We start from the raw sequence: 17286 nt of genomic DNA on the forward strand, positions 1-17286 counted from the left end.
AGACTCCCTCCGTAGGTCCTCCCACCCTTCCGACCAGACCCGACCCCCTCTGACCCTGGCAGGTGGCGGCCGAAGCTTCTTGGGCTCCTCCGGGCCGGGGTGCTGCTTGCCACCTTTGCCCAGTTGGCGGTGCTGCTCGGTGACCTTCTCCCGTAACACAGCCAGCTCCTTCATGCCCGACGTGAAGGGCTTCCGGCCAGCATTGCCTCCACCTCCAAACATGCTCGTGGTCACGTGGTTCTCAACCAGGCCTCCGTCCGCGTGGTCATCGCCATTGTCTGCAGAGAGGAAATGAAGCGGAGTTCCAGGTCCAGTTTCCAGAGTCGGGCCCTCTGGGGCCGTCTGGACCGGGTGATGACGGAACCAGAGAGAACTGACATCTGAGCCATTGTGCTGAGCCATTTACATGGAGTATCGATGTCGGTCGCACCCACAGCTCTCACGTGGGCCCTGTCACCACCACCCTTTCTTAAACGCCTGCCATGCCTGCCCTGCTCTGCTTGCATCCCAGGAAGCCGGGGCAGAGCACAGACGAACGTGCCTTCTAGGCCCTCGCCATGGAATACAATTCAGTCCCCTCTGGGGTCTGTCATTCTCCCTAGAAAGACCTCCCAGGGTCACCTTCCACCAACCCCCAATCTAAGGGATCCATCATTCACGGTCTGAAAGGGCATGGATGCCTAGTCTGCCGAGGGTGAGAAGGTGGGGCCTCGGCACCACCGGAACCTAGTTCCCAGCACCCCTGCTGTGGCTCTGCGTTTGCGCGTCTGCCCCTCTTCGTGTTCCCCTAACGCGGTACTCCCACGGCTGCCACAGCAGTACCCCAGTGACCCTGCTTTGTCCCCACGTCTGTCCAGGCACACCACTGCCACCCCCCATTACAACGAGAGCCCCAAGAACAGGAACGATGACCTCAACTTTGAAGCTTCATCTGATCGCATCCAGACTTTTATCCAAGGAGCGCCCATGACGTCTCTTCCGGCTTTCTTCAACTGCCAGTTAGTCAACAACGGGGAAAGGCTCCTATCGTGTGCACAGCTCAGGAGCAGGGGGGCCTTGGGAGCAGTCCCCAACTACCACGGTCTCACACTGGCTTAGGCGCATCCGGCCAGGAACAGGCCAGAGGCACAGAATGGGGTGGAAGAGTGAGAACCAGGTAGACAAGGGCCCTGGAGCTCTAGGGGGCTCAAGGGGCTCAAACAGCCCCTTGCAGACACAACAGAGCAAACCAGGCCACAGACCACATTGCCCAGAGCGGCTCGCCTGCAGGTCCCAACAAGACCTGGGGACGCAGCAGGAGTGTTTCTAAACAGATCATGCACATTTTCTCTTCCCTTTTAATACATGTTCAAAAACTTACAGCCCAAACACGACTGAATGACTCTTAAAATATTTCTACACACAAGTTTCAGGCTAAGCGCCTAGTATCTGGCAGACCCTTCAGAAGTTAGGCACAGCATGATGGTTCAGACGGTCGCTGTCCTGGGCAGTGCTGTATGGTGGAAAGAGCTGGTCCTTACCCTAAAAGTGGGGCTGTGATACCCCTACCCTCTCTGGGTTGTTGTGAGCCGTGGCATTCACTCACTCACCACCTAAGCGACGAGGCACTCTGTGCCATTGGCGCTGGCGCCTACTTTCACAGAGCATGCTCCAGCAGATTCCAGGTGACAAGCCACCAGCACGGTTCCGACAAACGGAAGCGTTCAGCAGAGGTTTGCTCCCATCCCTCCCCTGCCCGCGGGGCCTGATGCCTGGTCAGTTCTCACTAGCGACAGCAGCGTCCCTGTAGAACTCAGTGCATTATCTCCAGACGAGCAAGCACTGGGCAAGAGAGTGACTCGGGTTAAATCCCAGCTCTGCCACTTTTTACAGCAGCTGCATAACCTCTGTGTCTCCATTTTGTTAACTGTAAATGGATAATAATAGATCCTATTTCACAGAACTGTTGAGCATACGTTATAGGTAGAGCACTTAAGATATGGCCTGGAACACAGAAACTATGTCATGTTGGTGGTGGTGATTACTTTGATGATGATGATGATGATGATGATGATGATGATGATGGACGGTTGCCTCAGTGAAATGCTACCTCAGCAACGTGGAACCTGACACTAAGAACCAGGAAACAGAAAGACAAGCCACCGAGCATCAGAAGAGCTGTCATCACATCCATGCATTGTCAAGTTGGGGTGCCTTACTCCCCAGCACATGAAAGAACCCTGGCAGTTCACAGCCCCATTACTCCACTAAGCCTGCTTCTGGGATGTCTGGTTCCCGAGGCCACCACAGAATAAAATCAACAAAATTAAAAGGAGAAAGGTGGCAGGCAGGTGGACAGAGGCAAGCAGTATTAAATGGCAGGGAGTAAAGAGGACACTTAAAAAAAAAAAGCAAAGTAAGAGCTTTGGGGACATTTAGTCATGGCAAACAACTGTACGCCCATCAGTGACTTCCACATCTTACAGCCCAAAAGATGAGTTTGTGTTGATAACGATGATGACCTTGAGCTGTCCGAAAAGGAAAGGGGGATAACACGTCAAATATTTAACATTAAAAAAAAAAAAAAGATTTCTATTCAAAATTGTCAAATTTTAGAAAAATAAAAATTGAAATATTTAAATGAGTAAGCCTCTTGAAACCCGGAAAATCCTCTCTAGAGAATGGCTACTTCCCCAGGGGCTCTGAGTAGCTTGGGTTTTACCATAAATAAACCAAGCGCAGATTAAATCCGATTCCAGACGCCCCAACACCACCTGCAGGACGGGCTGATCTGAAGCAACGGCCACCAGACTGGGTGGGAGTCCTATTCTACTCCGTTTGATCAGACCCCCTCCCACCCTGCCCTCCCGTTTCTGCTCCTTGAGGCAAACACGGCCGAAATCCAGAAGCCCCGGGAGAAGTAGACGCAGTTCCCCAGCTCAGCTGCCCGCCAGGCCCCCAGGATGGAGACACACAGCAGCCCTGTCTGGCTGCACAGGTTCTCTCTGTCCCTTCATGTCCGCACAGAGCTGCCCTTCGGGACTGGTCAGGCAGGTGGGGCCAGCTGTGAAGGAGACCTCCCCCTTTCCCTGTTCAGATAACAGGTGGAGGGCAGGCAGGAGGCTGGAGGAGAGAGGCTTGGGAGAGTCTGAGAAAACCTGGAAAATACATAGGATGTTCTGATTCAGTTCCTCTCCATCTCCTTCATATTAATCTTTGAACTTCACGAGGCAGATGGCACAGGTGGGGCCAGGCTCATCCGCCTTCTCAGCGCCTCGGTTCTCCTGCCATTTCCATCTCTACAGACTTCTCTGCACTAGAACTGGTGGGACAGTCGCAAGCTCCCTGTCCCCACCCCTGAAGAGGCTGCCCAGGGATCACAGGAGGAGAGCAAGGTGCCTAGCCAAGTCCTGTACCCTGCTGCACTGGGGAACCACCCAGGAGCAAATGAGAACAGCCCAGTTGCCCTTGCTCAAACCCCATACCCGAGGTCACCCTTGGCATAACCCCCTCCTCACGGCACCGTGCCCAGCTGTCGGCTTCCTGTGGACAATGTCAAGGAGGATTTCCAGAGATCTCAACACCACGTCCAGTGCTCAAGACTGTGTTCTGTTGACGTGGGATTTAGACAAGACGAGGGCTCTGGGAATCTGCTGACATAGCACACTGTCACCAGCTTCTGGAACCAACCACTCTGCTGTCAGAAGCCTGACTCTCAGAAGCTCAGCTGGCCCCTCTCCTGGGAGGAGGCCTGCCTGCTGGTCCCTAGGCTCAGTAAAGACAGCGGTCTCCACTGTGATGATAATTACATTCTCTGGCTGAAGAAGGGAAGGCTCCGCTCACCTGAACCCACGTCTGAAACACCCTCTGGACCAGGGTCTCCTGACCCCAGCACTACTGACACTGGGACCAGATGACTCTTCACAGGGGCTTGTCCTGTGCATTGTGGATGCTGAGCAGTATCCCAGGCCTCTACCCACTAGATGCCAGTAGCACCCTCCCCAAGTCGTGGCAATCAAAAACGTCTTCATACATCGCCAAATGGTCCTTGGGAAGCAAAAATTGCCCAGTTGAAAACCACTGTTCAGAGGAGTTAGGCATTATCCAGAAGCCTAAAAATTCCCCATCCCAGCGCTGAAGACCTCTGCCCCACATAAAGCAGATCTGAGCTCTACTATATCCTCCCCGACCCCAAGGCTAAGACCCCACCATTCCTTCCATCCCCAGCCGCCCTTCCGGCCTACTAGTCCACCTTCTGGGGGTGGAGGGGTCTTCCCTGGGCATCCCAGAGGACTCAGCATGCTGCTTCCTCTCCTCCGACCTCTCCTGGGCACTCGTACCACTGATGGAGCCAAAGATACATTCCTTGGCTAAGTCTGAGAAGTCAGGGCTCAGGACAGAGCCCTCCGTAAGCTCTGGGAACATGTTTGACAAGGTAAAAATATTTAAATGAGTCAGGTAAAAAGGTGCACAGATGAGTTCATTAGGCACAGCAGGCACAGGGCCCAGGGGCCTGGAAAATGTTTCAATTCCTTTTAAAATCAGAAAGGACAATAAGCTTTTAGGTCAAAGAAAACATCTTAATATACAATACTGATGTGTTTGCAATTATGAGGTGCAGTTATAAAATATGATTTTAGAATATTTTTTAATGGAAAAAGGGGCCTACAAAGGCAAAAATGTCTAACGCTGTGCTCCAGGTCCCAGAAGACAAGGGACAGCGTTGGCTTCCTATCCTGAGATATCCACGACCTCTCTGAGGTGAAGGTCAGTTTGTCCACCCTCACAGAGGTCACCTGGATTCAAGGGTATGTCTCATTCCATGCCTTTATTGATCTCATCACTGCCAACGAACATGCCAATTAGATGAGGACATCCACGGGCCTGGTCTGCTGACGTACATGCTGACACTCCACGTCCTGAAGTAGAAGCCCCGGGAAGGAAAAGGAAGTAAGCCGGCTGGGTGATCAGAAAGGATTCGAGGCTGCGACAAGCCTTGATTCCCTGACTGTTACCATTCTCAGCCTAAGAGGTTCAAGAATTCAGGCTCCCAAGTCTAATCGCCTGACTGAACCCCAGCTCAACCACTTAGCTGTGCAGCCCTAGATAAGTTACTTAAGCTCTCTGTGCCTCCACTGCTCATCCATAAAACACGGACAAACAGCAGGCACCTCCAATGGGCTGCCAGAAGGATTTTGAGAGACGCTATATGTATTCATGGTGCTGGACACTCGAGGTTAGCTTTTAGCTGCTCCCATTTCTCCGCCACCCCAATCCTGCTCCCCCAGGGGAAGGAAGTACCCGCACGGCCTCCCACACTCAGCCAGACAAGGCCATTGTCACACGTTACCAACTTCTTCCCATACATTCTCTCAGGGGAGACAGAGACAGAAGCAGTCCACAGGAAAACATTCCAGATGTAGAACTCCAGCTAGAGATGGAATTTGCCCTCAAAACAAAAATACCAAGTTGCATTTTTTTCTGCCTAAGAGAGTTAGGTTCAGAATAATATTTATTAAGCAACCACTTATGTATGCAGCTCCGTGGGCTGCAGTGCAAAGGTCACTTTGAGAAACAGTTCTTAGCAACCCAAATCGCATAGCTGGAAAAAGCTTCGGGCTTGAAGATGACGGCTAGGGACCTCCAAGGCCCACGAAGAGATTCTCCTCCAAAGATAAATAAGCATTAGTGGGTGCCCCTCACAAAGCGACCCAGAAAATGGGTCAACACTGAAGCGGGGAGTTTCCCAATTACATACAGAAGGTAAAGCTTTTCCAAAGAGAGGTGGGGGAGAGCAGAGAGTCCCGATCTCATCTGGGGAGGGCTGGCAGAACAGAGAGAAGCCCCATCCGGCTTCAGGTGTATTGCCACGCTTTTCCACCTTACGCACCTGGAGGAGAGCTGGAGATGAGAAAGGCCAGTGCAATGAGAAGAAATGGACAAATTGTCCCATTTTACAGATAGTAAGCCCGAAGCCCAGACGGACTACCGTCTGGGTCTACAGCACAGCAAATGACCTCTCTGCCATCATCAGTGATGCTTCCTAATTGGCACGGGGTCCCCACACTGTCCTCTGACCCAGCCTCACTAATCTAGCGGGGGAGGGCGGCCAGAAGATGAGACTCCAGGAAAAAGAGCTTTATCTACTTCTATGCATTCACACCCTCATTTTAAAACTTCATTTTGGCATAGTCCTTTTCCCCCCATGTAATCTTGTTTGACTGCAGCACTGACAGCCTTACTCAATGAATGAAAAAAACCCCTCGTGTCTGGCAGACCCTTGCACTTATGAAACCTCATTTTCTCCTAGTGCGATGCTCTGACCTCAATGTTCCATTGGACAGCTGGCAATTCCTGATCTCTGGGAAACCTTAAAGCACTCTTAGGAAAATACGCTCAGAGGATCTAAAAGCAACCCCTAGTCCTTCCTGCTTTGAGTGAGAGGCATCTGTGCTTTTTCAGGCCTGGTAAGAAAAGAAGACGTTTTTTCAGAAGCATCACCCATCTTCATAGCAGGTTAATAAGTCTCCTTTCTTGCTTCTGAAGAGACCCTAGTCATTTTCCAACCTTCTCCTTAGTCTATCTCCTGATTATTTAGAAAGCTAAGATCTGGGGCACCACATGATGATCTAACCCAACCACAATGGCATTTCCTCCAGTGAATTCACCTTTCAACAGGTAACGGACCAAGGCGATGCTGGATGCCTTCCTGGTTCCACTCTAGCTGGGCACAGAACTCACGTGGCTCCTTTATTGATTTCTCCCAAAATGCACTTATCCTTAATATATGTTGGACAAAAGAATAAAGAACTAATTGCTATCTTCCTCCTCCCTCCTGGACAACTTCTCCATTAATAGCCATGGCAGTGGACAATTCATTAAGAAACCCTAATGGGCAAAGGACTCCGGGAGTCAAGCGCCCTGAATTCCAATCCTGGCTTTGTCACTTATGATTCACCCGTGATTTTGGCCAAACCATTTAACTGTTCTGAGCTCTAATTTCACAAGTCTGAAAAGTGGAAATAATAATCCTACTAAAATATAGACTGCTACTTAAATAGGGAACACACAGGGGAAACAGCTTTTGTTGGAAAGAATTTGAAGCCAGTCCCTTTGGATGGCTGGCTGATTGTAGTCACTTAACTACATCGAGCATGTGGCCACTAGGTTCAATAACACAGCCCACCAAGAGGCTGGGTAGATAATTCAGGCCATGCTGGGAGGTGGGTAGGGAAGCAGAAATTAGAAAGTGGTGGGAAGAGGGGTCTATTTGTTATCTTTCAGTTAAAGTTTAACCTGCAGTCCTAGTCTCTCTGGGTGACTAACATTGTGTATGCGTCTTCCTCTACCTTTTTTTCCAGAAGGTCAGAGGCAGCAGGCGGCAGTGCATGCACAGTGGTGCACACACAGAAGTCTGCTGTGGTGTAGGCTGGCACCCAGGACACATTCCAGTGATGTTCTCCTGGCCAGTCCCTCCAGCCCCTGCTGACAGCCAGCCTCATCCCAAACTCCCCTCTCTTTCTTTCCCACTCTGAGCTTGCGCTCCTTGCAAGGGAGCCAGCTAAGCAAACCCAACATTTCTCAGATGCCACCATGTTCTGGGAGAAATCCCCTGGGAACAGACCTGTAGCTCCTCAGCATGATTTTCAAACAAAGGGAGGTCGTTCCTCCCCTCTGCATTCTCTTTGTGAGAGGAAATGGCTGCAAGCAGCTTCCTCGGATGTTCGAAATCCCCCAAGTCATCCAGGTTGTATCACACAAGCACAGGCACGGGCCTTTCTCATCTGGGGACCATCACCTCTGCACCCCAGCTCCTACAGGCCTGTCACCCAGCTAAGTGCTGAAGAGCTCAGTAAAGTCTGTGAGTGGAATGGCCAGTATGCAGAGGCCCCACCCTTGTCCAGGAAAAGAACCGCTGCTTGAAATGATGGCCTACAAAAGGAAGGGCAGAGAGCCAACCACCTGCCAGGCCACCACAGGCCCTTCCTGGATCTCCATGGGAAGACCAGGGCTCTTGGGCTCACAGCCTTGGCCTACCAGTTCTAGTGTGGAAAGAAGACACTGGAGGCCCAAGGTTCTGATCCCGATATTACTGCCATTCCTGGGCTCTGAGTAATGCCAGCAGGGTATTTAAGGTGTGTAGGCTTCAGTGTGCTGGTCTGTAAATCCAGGGAGTTAGACTAGGTGATTGGTTCCCAACCATAGCTGTTAACAGAAATCAAGAGCTTTCTAAAAATAGAGACCTGGACTCCAGCCCCAGAAGTTCAAAGACAACGGCCTGGACAAAGGTCAAAGAATCGGGTTTTTAACAACCCTCTTCAAGCTCTGGCATTTCCAGGGCCCCATTCTTTTGCGATTCTCTCTCTCTTACCTCCAATTCCTGAAGAACTTCTTGGTGATGAGAGAAAGATGCCTCCTCTTTTCAAGAGATATGGTTTCACATACACACTTGGCAAAGATGTAGTCACGTAAGCAGTTTCTATCCACTGACTCACAGGTTCATAAACAGACAAGCATGTGTGCTTGGATGCACAAGAAGAAGCCCTTCTTGGCCAGGCATCATGGAGCTTTCTAGAGCACGCCCTCACATCACCATCTCCTGAGCGAGCAGAAACAGCACTGCCTCTACAGAGCCTCCCTGCCTTCGCACTCACCAGCGTCATTCCTGGAATGACAAAGATCTGGGGAGGGTCAGGGCAGAAGCAGACAGTTTGAGAAAACAAAAGCATGCTCAAATTCAGCCAAGGTCCTCTGGGACTCTGCGAGCCAGGCTGTCCTTGAAGAGCCAGAGAAATTGATATCAAGATGGCAAATAGCCTTATCAGCTTTCTCTCCTCTCCGTGGGTCCCAAACATTTCTCCTCTGGTTCAACTAAAGCCACCCAAGAACCCGCAAAGCGACCTATTTGCTGAAGGCCCAAGTGATCAGAGAGTGTGTTTTGGTGCAAACGAACCAGAGGCTATAGGAACGGAGAGAATGTGTCTGACACAACAATTCTACTTCTCTGACACATGTGCAAAAGGACACATGCACAATATTCATTACTGCGTTATTTGTACTTATAAAAAACTATTAGCAAACTGACCTAAAAGTCTTTCGATAGGTGGATGGATAAATAAATCAGTAGAATAACACAATGGAATAATACACAGAAGAGAGTTTCATAAGTTGATCTCAAAAACCTAAGACTAACAAGGGAGAAGAGTTACAGAATGAAACCTTTTATGTACAGTTTTTACTTCTTTTCAGAGAACAACTCTAGATAATGGTTATTCATTAGCAAATCTGTTTAGATAAGAAAGAGAAACATTAAATAATGCATGCTGGGGGTTGCCTCTGAGGAGGGGGGACAGGGAACAGGAGGCTAGTGACAAGGGCCATTGGAGGAAGCTAAAAAAAAAAAAAGACTTGAATCAAATATGACAGCAAAATATCAACCACTCCCAGTTCTGGGTGGTAAATTGGTGTTATTATGTTATTCTTAGTACTTTTCTGCATTTTTTTAAATTCTCTTTTTAAAAATTCACCTCTCTCACTCCTTACCCTCCTTGTCAAGCACGGATATTAGTAAACTTGGGGTACCCTGGGAACCCCACGGGCTGCAAGAGGACCAAACAACAGTGACATGGCCAATGTGACTCAGAGGCCAGTGCAGTATTGCTAGGGTCACTTACTCATCAGTTGGAGACTGACCATGGGCTCCTCCTGGTCAGGGCTCTGTGGCAGGAAGAACTGGGAAATGAGTCAGAGAAAAGACTAGAAGGTAATGGAGGGAAGTCACAGGGTCAAGAGCTCTAGGGGCACCTACAGGTGCACAGTGGAGAAGCTGCCGCAGGGCCAGTATGCCTAATGGAAGGGAGGCACCTGTTCTGGTTCCTTGAGGACCAGAGAGGAAACAGCCTTAAAGAGAAACAGGAGAGATCCAGGTGGGAAGTCCACTCAAGAGTTTCATGAGAAAGAACCAAAACAAGTGACAAATAGCACATACTTCCTCCGGTACCATTTAGGAGGAACTTTTGGAGGATGAAGGAAGATGGACAATAGGAACTTCAAGTGTCCAAAGTCTACTTGGCTGAACCGACGAAGGGTCCCCCTGCCCAAAGCACTCAACTTCCTTCACAGCTCTCTAGCTGGAGTGCACTGGCAAAAAGCCATGGGTCCATGCTCCTCCTTTCTCCTCCAAAGGATGGAAGCTTCTTGAAGACACAAACTTGGACTTCGCTTCCAGAGAGCTTTTTAATAAAGCTCTAGACATAATAAAAGAAGGTCAGGAAAGAACACATTCTGTGTGCTCAATTTACTTTTTTGGAAGGAAAAGATTGTGCTTTCTTCTTCCAAGACTGAAGAAGTAGATATCTGTTAAACTTGATTTTCTCGTTTCTATGACTTTATTCACCAGAAAGGACGCTCATTATTTCACATAATGATCTCCCTAAAGGGCCTTGGTCAAAATGCTCAAAGAGGAGCCCATTTATTTAGAGATATATTATATACATCTCTACTGACTTGGTTTCTTCTTAGCTGATATTCAACATTTCAAAATGCTTTTCTTGCTCCCCTCACCAGGATCAAAAAGTATGTGCTACAGGTGTGACAGCTGCATTTTTTATAGAGTCGGTCTCATAGCTTGCACACAATATGGGCTCCACGTTTCAGCATTAGGAAAGCTAACTATCCAAAGCGCATCTCCCCACACTCTGGCCTAGTATACCACATTATATTATTGCTTTTTATCACTATTCTTTTTCTCACTTTTCTGGCCTCTTCCTCACCATCTAGGCAGCAAGCAAATGGAAGCAGGAGATGGGTCCTCTCCCAGGATCCACATTCAAACAACTGTCCCTACGCTCACTTTCGATGACGTGACGCTACATACCTGCTCCCACAGAGGGATAGAGACCAGGTCCTACCCAGCTCTCTGCTCCCACCCTCCCCTTCTACCTGCCTCTTCTCCATCCTCATAAGACTGTTCCCAGATACTCCAAGCCTGGCAAACGGAACCCATAGGAGGCAAAAAGAAACTAAAATCATGCGAAGATGTCTAGGATTGCTGGCCACACTCTCAAACCAGCACAAGAAGTGTCCTGAATATAAATAAGTGTCTTTAAATAGGTCACCATGCTTTTCTTCTTCTGTAACCAAAAGTTTACTAATGTTGTCTGACATATTACTGCATCACGTCACCTCTCTCCGCTGGTTATGCGCTCTTGATTTAGAGGCAGGAAACCAAACCAAAGACAACCAGCAGTGCCAAGTGAGAATCCTCAGCTCAGGGGCAGACATGGGCCATGATCAGCCATCAGCCATGGGTAGAACCATAGTGAGAGACAATGCATCAAAGGCCATTCTGGACTTAGCAAAGGGCAGCTATCTGGGAAAGCCACACCCTGTGGAAGAAGCCCCATCTCCTAACAGGATTCTTAAGTATCTTTTCTTACTAAACTTGGTCAATCACGAAACACCCTAAAACAGGCATTTGCCATTTCCTTCTATGAAGTTGATATCAAAGAAGAAGGAAGGGGGGGATCAGGACCCGTATGACCACATGTGATTGTCTGAGTTTCTGTGTTAAGTGGTTCATGTACATAACTTTGTTTTATCATCAATCACATGAGGCTGATAATTTCTTATCCCCTCTCACGCTTGACAAAAAAAGCCACTGGGTTTGAGGCCAACTGTACAAAGTCACGTAGGCAATGGGAGAGCCAAAACCAGGTTGTTAAGCGTCATAGCTCTTAGCCAACCAGAATGGCAGCTGGTCACTTGGTATCACCAAAGGAGACTCTCAGTCAGACCACTTCATTTCTTCTGTTTCCCAGCACCTCGCCCCCTCCCCGTCTCCACAGGACCCCCATCTTCCCAGTGAAGGGAGCCATCATCATGTGCCAGCTGACCTCACCCAACCTCAAAAGCCTTCAAGATCCAGTAAACCCACCCCACACCCACCCCACTTTATCTTGCCTGACACACCCCCTGCCGCTGTTGCTATAGAAACTGCCCAGCCTTATCAGGCTGTGGCAGGGGCAGGGAACAAGGAATTGCCATTTGAATTTCTTTTTGGTCTCAGGCTCTTAAAAGTAAGTTCACCATCCAGAGGCAACTTGGCACCACCATCCAGAAGTCAAGACAATAGACCTAAAAAAAAATTTCCTGGGAAGTTGCATAAAGGAACATTTTTGAGAAGTTATGCCTTAATTACTACCTCCCAGGGAAAAGGAGCTTTTCTAAACAGCAGTATATAATTCATTGCCTCTCTGCATGTGTGCGTCTGATGGAATGAGCCCTGGAATGAGAAGCTGGAGACCCGGACTCCATTCTGGTCCTTCCGTTCTGGTCCGCGCTTGCCTTTGCATTTGAACCTGAATGCAGCCTTGATTTCTTTATCTGTCAAGTGGTGAGCATCCTAAGGCTAAAACAGATGAAAAAAAAATAAATCTAAAGGCACTTCGGTAGAAGTAGACAAGGTCTAGCAAAAAAGCAGTTTTAGGTATCATTATTTCGTCATTTACCCTTTGAGGTTTGCTCACTGTACCCCGTAATGCAACTCAGATCCCTCCGGCCGGAAGGTCCCCATCTCTTCACTCCTATCAGGATGGAACACGCTAAACATGCTCCTCTTGCCTCCCCCCCACGCCCCCACTTCCTCCACCTCCCCAGGCCTTCCTGGGCTCAGTTCCCTCCCGTCCTCGGCTCTCTGGCTCCCAAAGCTCTCAATTCCTTGAATGAACACAGGCTGACACACCTATACCCGTCCACTCATTAGAAACCTCCCCCGGCTCTGCTCAGGCCAACTTCACCAGAGCCCGTGGGCCAACTCTCCTGCCTGGCAGCTGGAGGCCTGCCAGCCCCCCGTCCCCTCTCCCCAATCTTCACTCCTGCTCTGCCTCCCAACAGCCAAGGAGAGATGTGGGACTGGCGGCCAGAAGGGGACCCAAGGGCTGCCAGATGCCCCCCCCTTACAAAAAAAAAAGCGGGGGAAGGGAAACAATTCCCGACTACAGTCCACTCTGTACTTCTTTCCGGGGGAGCTGCTTTCTGAGCAAGGTCTCCCTCTGCGTCCTGACTGACACCCAGGAGCCGAGCCAGCCCAGATCGTCCCTGGCTTTGTTAAGGAACAGGAGTGGCGAGGAAGGGGAGGGTCGCGTCCAGGGTTAGGAGCCAAGTAGCCGGGGAGAGGCACAGGGGGATGGTCCATTTTCCAGGAGAGAAAAAGACCTCCTATAGCCCACAAAGACGCTACGCATTGCAGGGGTGAGGTGAGGGTGGGGGGTGGGGGGGCAGTTACTCTGGAATCTGATAGCCAAGAAATTTCTCTGGACTGAATCCCCACCTATAAAGTGGGCTTTGCCTCCCACCACACATACCATGAAGGCCCAGAGTCCACCCCAGATTCCCAGCGGCAAATACTACACTTTGTCCCTACTGTCCTGGGTCTCACCACAAGCATATGCTGAACCCCCAAAGCTCAAGCATTCATCTTCTCTGCTTCCTGGGGCTTCAGCTCCATCAGACGCCTGAGAACTGCCGTCACTGTGCCCCGACAGCCCACCACCCCAAAGGCTTTCTGGGACCACAGATGGAATCGAACACTAGAAAGAACTCCAGCGCCCCAAAACAGTCCTGCACCCAGCATCCCCGCTGAGACCCTTCAGCGCCCCCGTGAAAAGCAATGCTGCTCCCCCCTCAGAGTGAGGTAAACTCCGGAGACTCATAGTAAGGAAACGTCACTTTTTTTGGATGGAACATCCAGTTTCTTTGCCAGGATCACGTTCAACTTTCTGGCACCCTCGGCTCAGACAGGATGGATCTGAAAGCCCATTTTCCTGCAGCAGGAAACAGGCACCATGGGGTCTTTGCTGGCTCTGACAACTCAACAACTGCACCCCCTCGCAACGTCTTACGTCCTAACTGTGTTAGGGCCAGTTCATGCTTGACCCCCATTGGGGGTCCTCGCAAGTTTCCCATGGAGGGCCATCCGTACCCGAGGGAGCTTTCCGCCTGAGATGTGGCCTCGGAGATCTTCCAAGCCCCTGAACACAAGCAGCTGGAGGGCTGGACCCGACAGGTTGGCTGTCCAGATGAAAGCAGTATTCGGCCCTGGGTCACCTGTTCATGAGCAGCAAGGCCAGCACAAGTACCCAGTGTCTAAATTCTGGGGCCACCTTTGTCCCGCATAGTCCCTCCACCCCAAATCTGGGCACTGCAGAGTGACGCTCCCGAGAACGGTCAGTCCCAGATTTTAGGACACAGGCCGCAGAGAACACTGCCTACCTCGTCCATAAACAGTGTGAGCCTGTTGACCTCAGCCATTGTTTATTGTCAACAGGGTTTATACTGCATTTAAAGTACGGTTTCATTATCCTTTCTAAGAAACAGTTTCACTACTGTCTGTGAAAGTAGGTCAGAGGTATGAATATTTCCTTTTTATAGGTGAAGAGATAAAAATCAAGTGACTCATTACAAAAAAAAAAAAAACCCAAGTGTTTAGGTTTATATGTATTATCTTTACACACATGTATGCATACATGTAACATGTATGCAGGCACAACTCAATGGAGCTGGTCCTATCAATTCTTGACTGACAGATAAGGGAACTTAGGCTCAGGGAGAATACATCTCGGATGAGGCCCCTACATGCTGTAGATGATTGGCCATTCTGACACAGACAGTGGGCATTCATTTTAAAGGAAAGGAGACATTGTTTGCCAAGATTAAGGCAACTAATGTGTGTGAGAACCTACTATGTGGCAGACACTCTCCACTGCCACAGCTGCCCTCACACACACCCCATTTAAGAGATACAATCATCCCCACGTCACCAACGGGGAAGGCCTCAGCCCATCACCACTCAGGCCCTGAGACAAGTCAGCATGGAAACCGAGGTCAACTGACAGCAAAGACCGGGCTGCTTCCATCATCATCTCTTCTCAACCCCCTCGGGCCCCCCAGTTCTCCTCTCCAGAAGCCCACCCCGGGACCCTTTTGCCTCTAACTGCTGCATGATGGCCACTTCTATGAACTTGGGCCTCTCAGACGAGGCGAGGAAACGCAAATAACTGAACCTGAAGCCGACAGTGATGAACCGAGACCTGGGCATCATCTGCACATGGCAGGTGTCCACGAACAAATCTTCTGGCTGATAGAGTCAAAGGCTTTTTCTGCCAAGTTCCACTCCCTGGCTTGGCCAGAGGAAAGGCAGCCGGGTTAGTTTCTCATCCTATTAATTACCTGCTAAGGTGCCCCTTGACTAAGCCCGAGTCCTCACCTGCAAAATAGAGGCGAAAAACCTACGTCACGGGGATGTCATACACAGAAGACAAAGCAGGCAAAGAAGCCAGTTCACAACAGGATAAGGACAGATGGGATATGATCCATCTCCTGGCGGCTGCCTGCCACCTCAGCAAAACGCTGGCCAGAGATAGATAGCAAGAAGCAGAGGGGCCTAGAACATCTGCCAACCAGAACACTAGCTCCCCTGGTCAATTGAAAGTGTAACCTCGCTCTTCTGTGCCTTGGTGTCAGCAGAAGCAGCCCAAGCATGAACCTTCCCGGAGAGAAATGGCTATTTCCCCCGCCCACTAAGCCCAGACCCTGCACTGCCAGCCAACCTCCCGCCTCACATACGGATTAGATTCGATTCAGACATTCCAGTCGCCATTCACTTCCGTGGTCTCCCTCCAATTGGATCCCTGAGAAAGCTTGGGGTCAGTATATTTTCCATGACACCTTCTCAATGCCTGTCCACCTACTTAGCATCCAGCCAGGTGTCCTAGACCAGGCCACGGTGAGAAAGCATGGGACAAAGGGTCTAGAGGGTGTTGAGAAGACAGGATAAAGAAAGCAGAGGAGGAAGTGGGCAGCTGAGAACACAGAAGAGACTGAAGCTAAATGCAGTCCCTGGATATAAAATTATTTTTAAAATAATAACAATCACCAAGACTTTTTGCTGTTGTTGTTACGGTATGGTAGAATGTGAAAACCAACAGCAAAACCAAATGTGGGCATAACTATTTATTTTCTGCTTCTCCCTCCTTCCTTTAGCAGCCCCTGCCCTGCCCTACCCCCACCCCCAACAGGCTGAGAAAAAAGCTCTGATTCTACATTTCATTAGAGTCGAGAATTTTCAGCACTTCCTCACATCAAATCTTAATTGCGTGTCCCATTTTCTATGGCAGAGAACAGCTAATCCGAGAACCAACAAGAAGCTAACCTGACAGTTGGGCTAGAGAGCAGTGAGGCTCTCAAAGTATGCCCTCAAAGGCCTGGCCGTGGGTGATCAAATATGCCCTATTCTCAAGCAACCCACGGGCTTTTTTATAAGGCTAATATCCATAAACACCCCCCCCCCCAATCCAAAGGACTGATCTCCGTGAAAAGTTTATTTTAAAGCTCAATGCTAAGGTAAGGTAACAATGAGAACTTTATAAGCCTCCCTTTTCCCTTTGCCTGCCAGGAAACTCAATCGTCCAATTTGGCCAAGAACTACTACATAGGTAGATCCTCATGACCACCTCAGGTGTGTTCTTATTCCCCACTAGACTCTACCACCTATTCTAATTCAGAGTCCTTAGTCCTGTTTTTGTTTTTGTGAGATCTTTTGACATTGCTATACAATATTTGATTTTTTACTAAAGCTTTCTCAAATATCTTGCCAAAGGAATGGATGGAATCACTGGTCCAGACAAAGGGAACTGACTTCAGTGAACACTTGACTCAGGTGAAATGTGAGTAGGGAGACTGCAGGAAAAGACTCTGATTTGGTGGCTTCCTCCAATTCCAGCTCTCCAAGCGCAAGGGCAGGCCCAGGCTCCTGCTTGCCTAGCAGGCTCGGGACCTTTGAGCCACACCCTCCACAGCAGCCCTGCCTCCAAGGCCATGGGACACCCTTCGTTCGCCAAGGAAGCACATTATCTCCCATGAGGGGACCCAGGCGCAGCACAGCACTCAGCTCCCCCATCTCCTCCTTCCAAAGTGGTGGTGACTCAGGCGGAGCAGCTTAGCAGAGCGAGTTCTGAGCATTCTGTCCAGAAGAGGGGAGGGGGGCGGAAGGTGGTGGTGTTAGCAATCAGTGACAGTGGGTCCCACTCATTCCCCGAGTCTATTTTACGACTTTGAACTCAGTATGCAAATTTATGCAAGGCAAGATGCAAAGCAGCGCTTTCAGCCAGAAGTCCCATTGCTTTCCTCCCCTCTTTTTTTGAAACTGCACTGAACCACTGTAAATCAGTGCTCTTCTCTGCCCCCCTTATCCGCCCCCAGCAACTGCAGATGCAAAGCCTCCCCAGCCCGCCCGCCGGCCAGCCTGCC

General features: G+C 49.8%; 1 protein-coding gene and 1 long non-coding RNA gene across 3 annotated transcripts in view; both read right to left on the reverse strand.

The window, feature by feature from the left end:
* IGFBP2 (insulin like growth factor binding protein 2) overlaps positions 1–17286 on the reverse strand; it is a 25223-nt gene that overhangs the window by 4050 nt on the left and 3887 nt on the right. Inside the window, exon 2 of one of the 2 annotated variants that reach the window (XM_011358628.2) lies at positions 55–278. In XM_011358628.2, the coding sequence (XP_011356930.1) occupies positions 55–278 (224 nt within the window). Of the gene's footprint in view, positions 279–17286 lie in introns of both variants that reach the window. The other variant, XM_023529781.1, reaches the window with a different exon arrangement.
* On the reverse strand, positions 7338–17277 carry LOC111738687. The gene is made up of 2 exons (XR_002779939.1): positions 15208–17277; positions 7338–12388 (listed from the first exon to the last, which is right to left on the reverse strand). It is a non-coding gene; the product is annotated as an uncharacterized LOC111738687 (long non-coding RNA).

Source organism: Pteropus vampyrus, unplaced genomic scaffold, assembly GCF_000151845.1.
Source record: "Pteropus vampyrus isolate Shadow unplaced genomic scaffold, Pvam_2.0 Scaffold42, whole genome shotgun sequence".
NCBI lineage: Eukaryota > Metazoa > Chordata > Mammalia > Chiroptera > Pteropodidae > Pteropus > Pteropus vampyrus.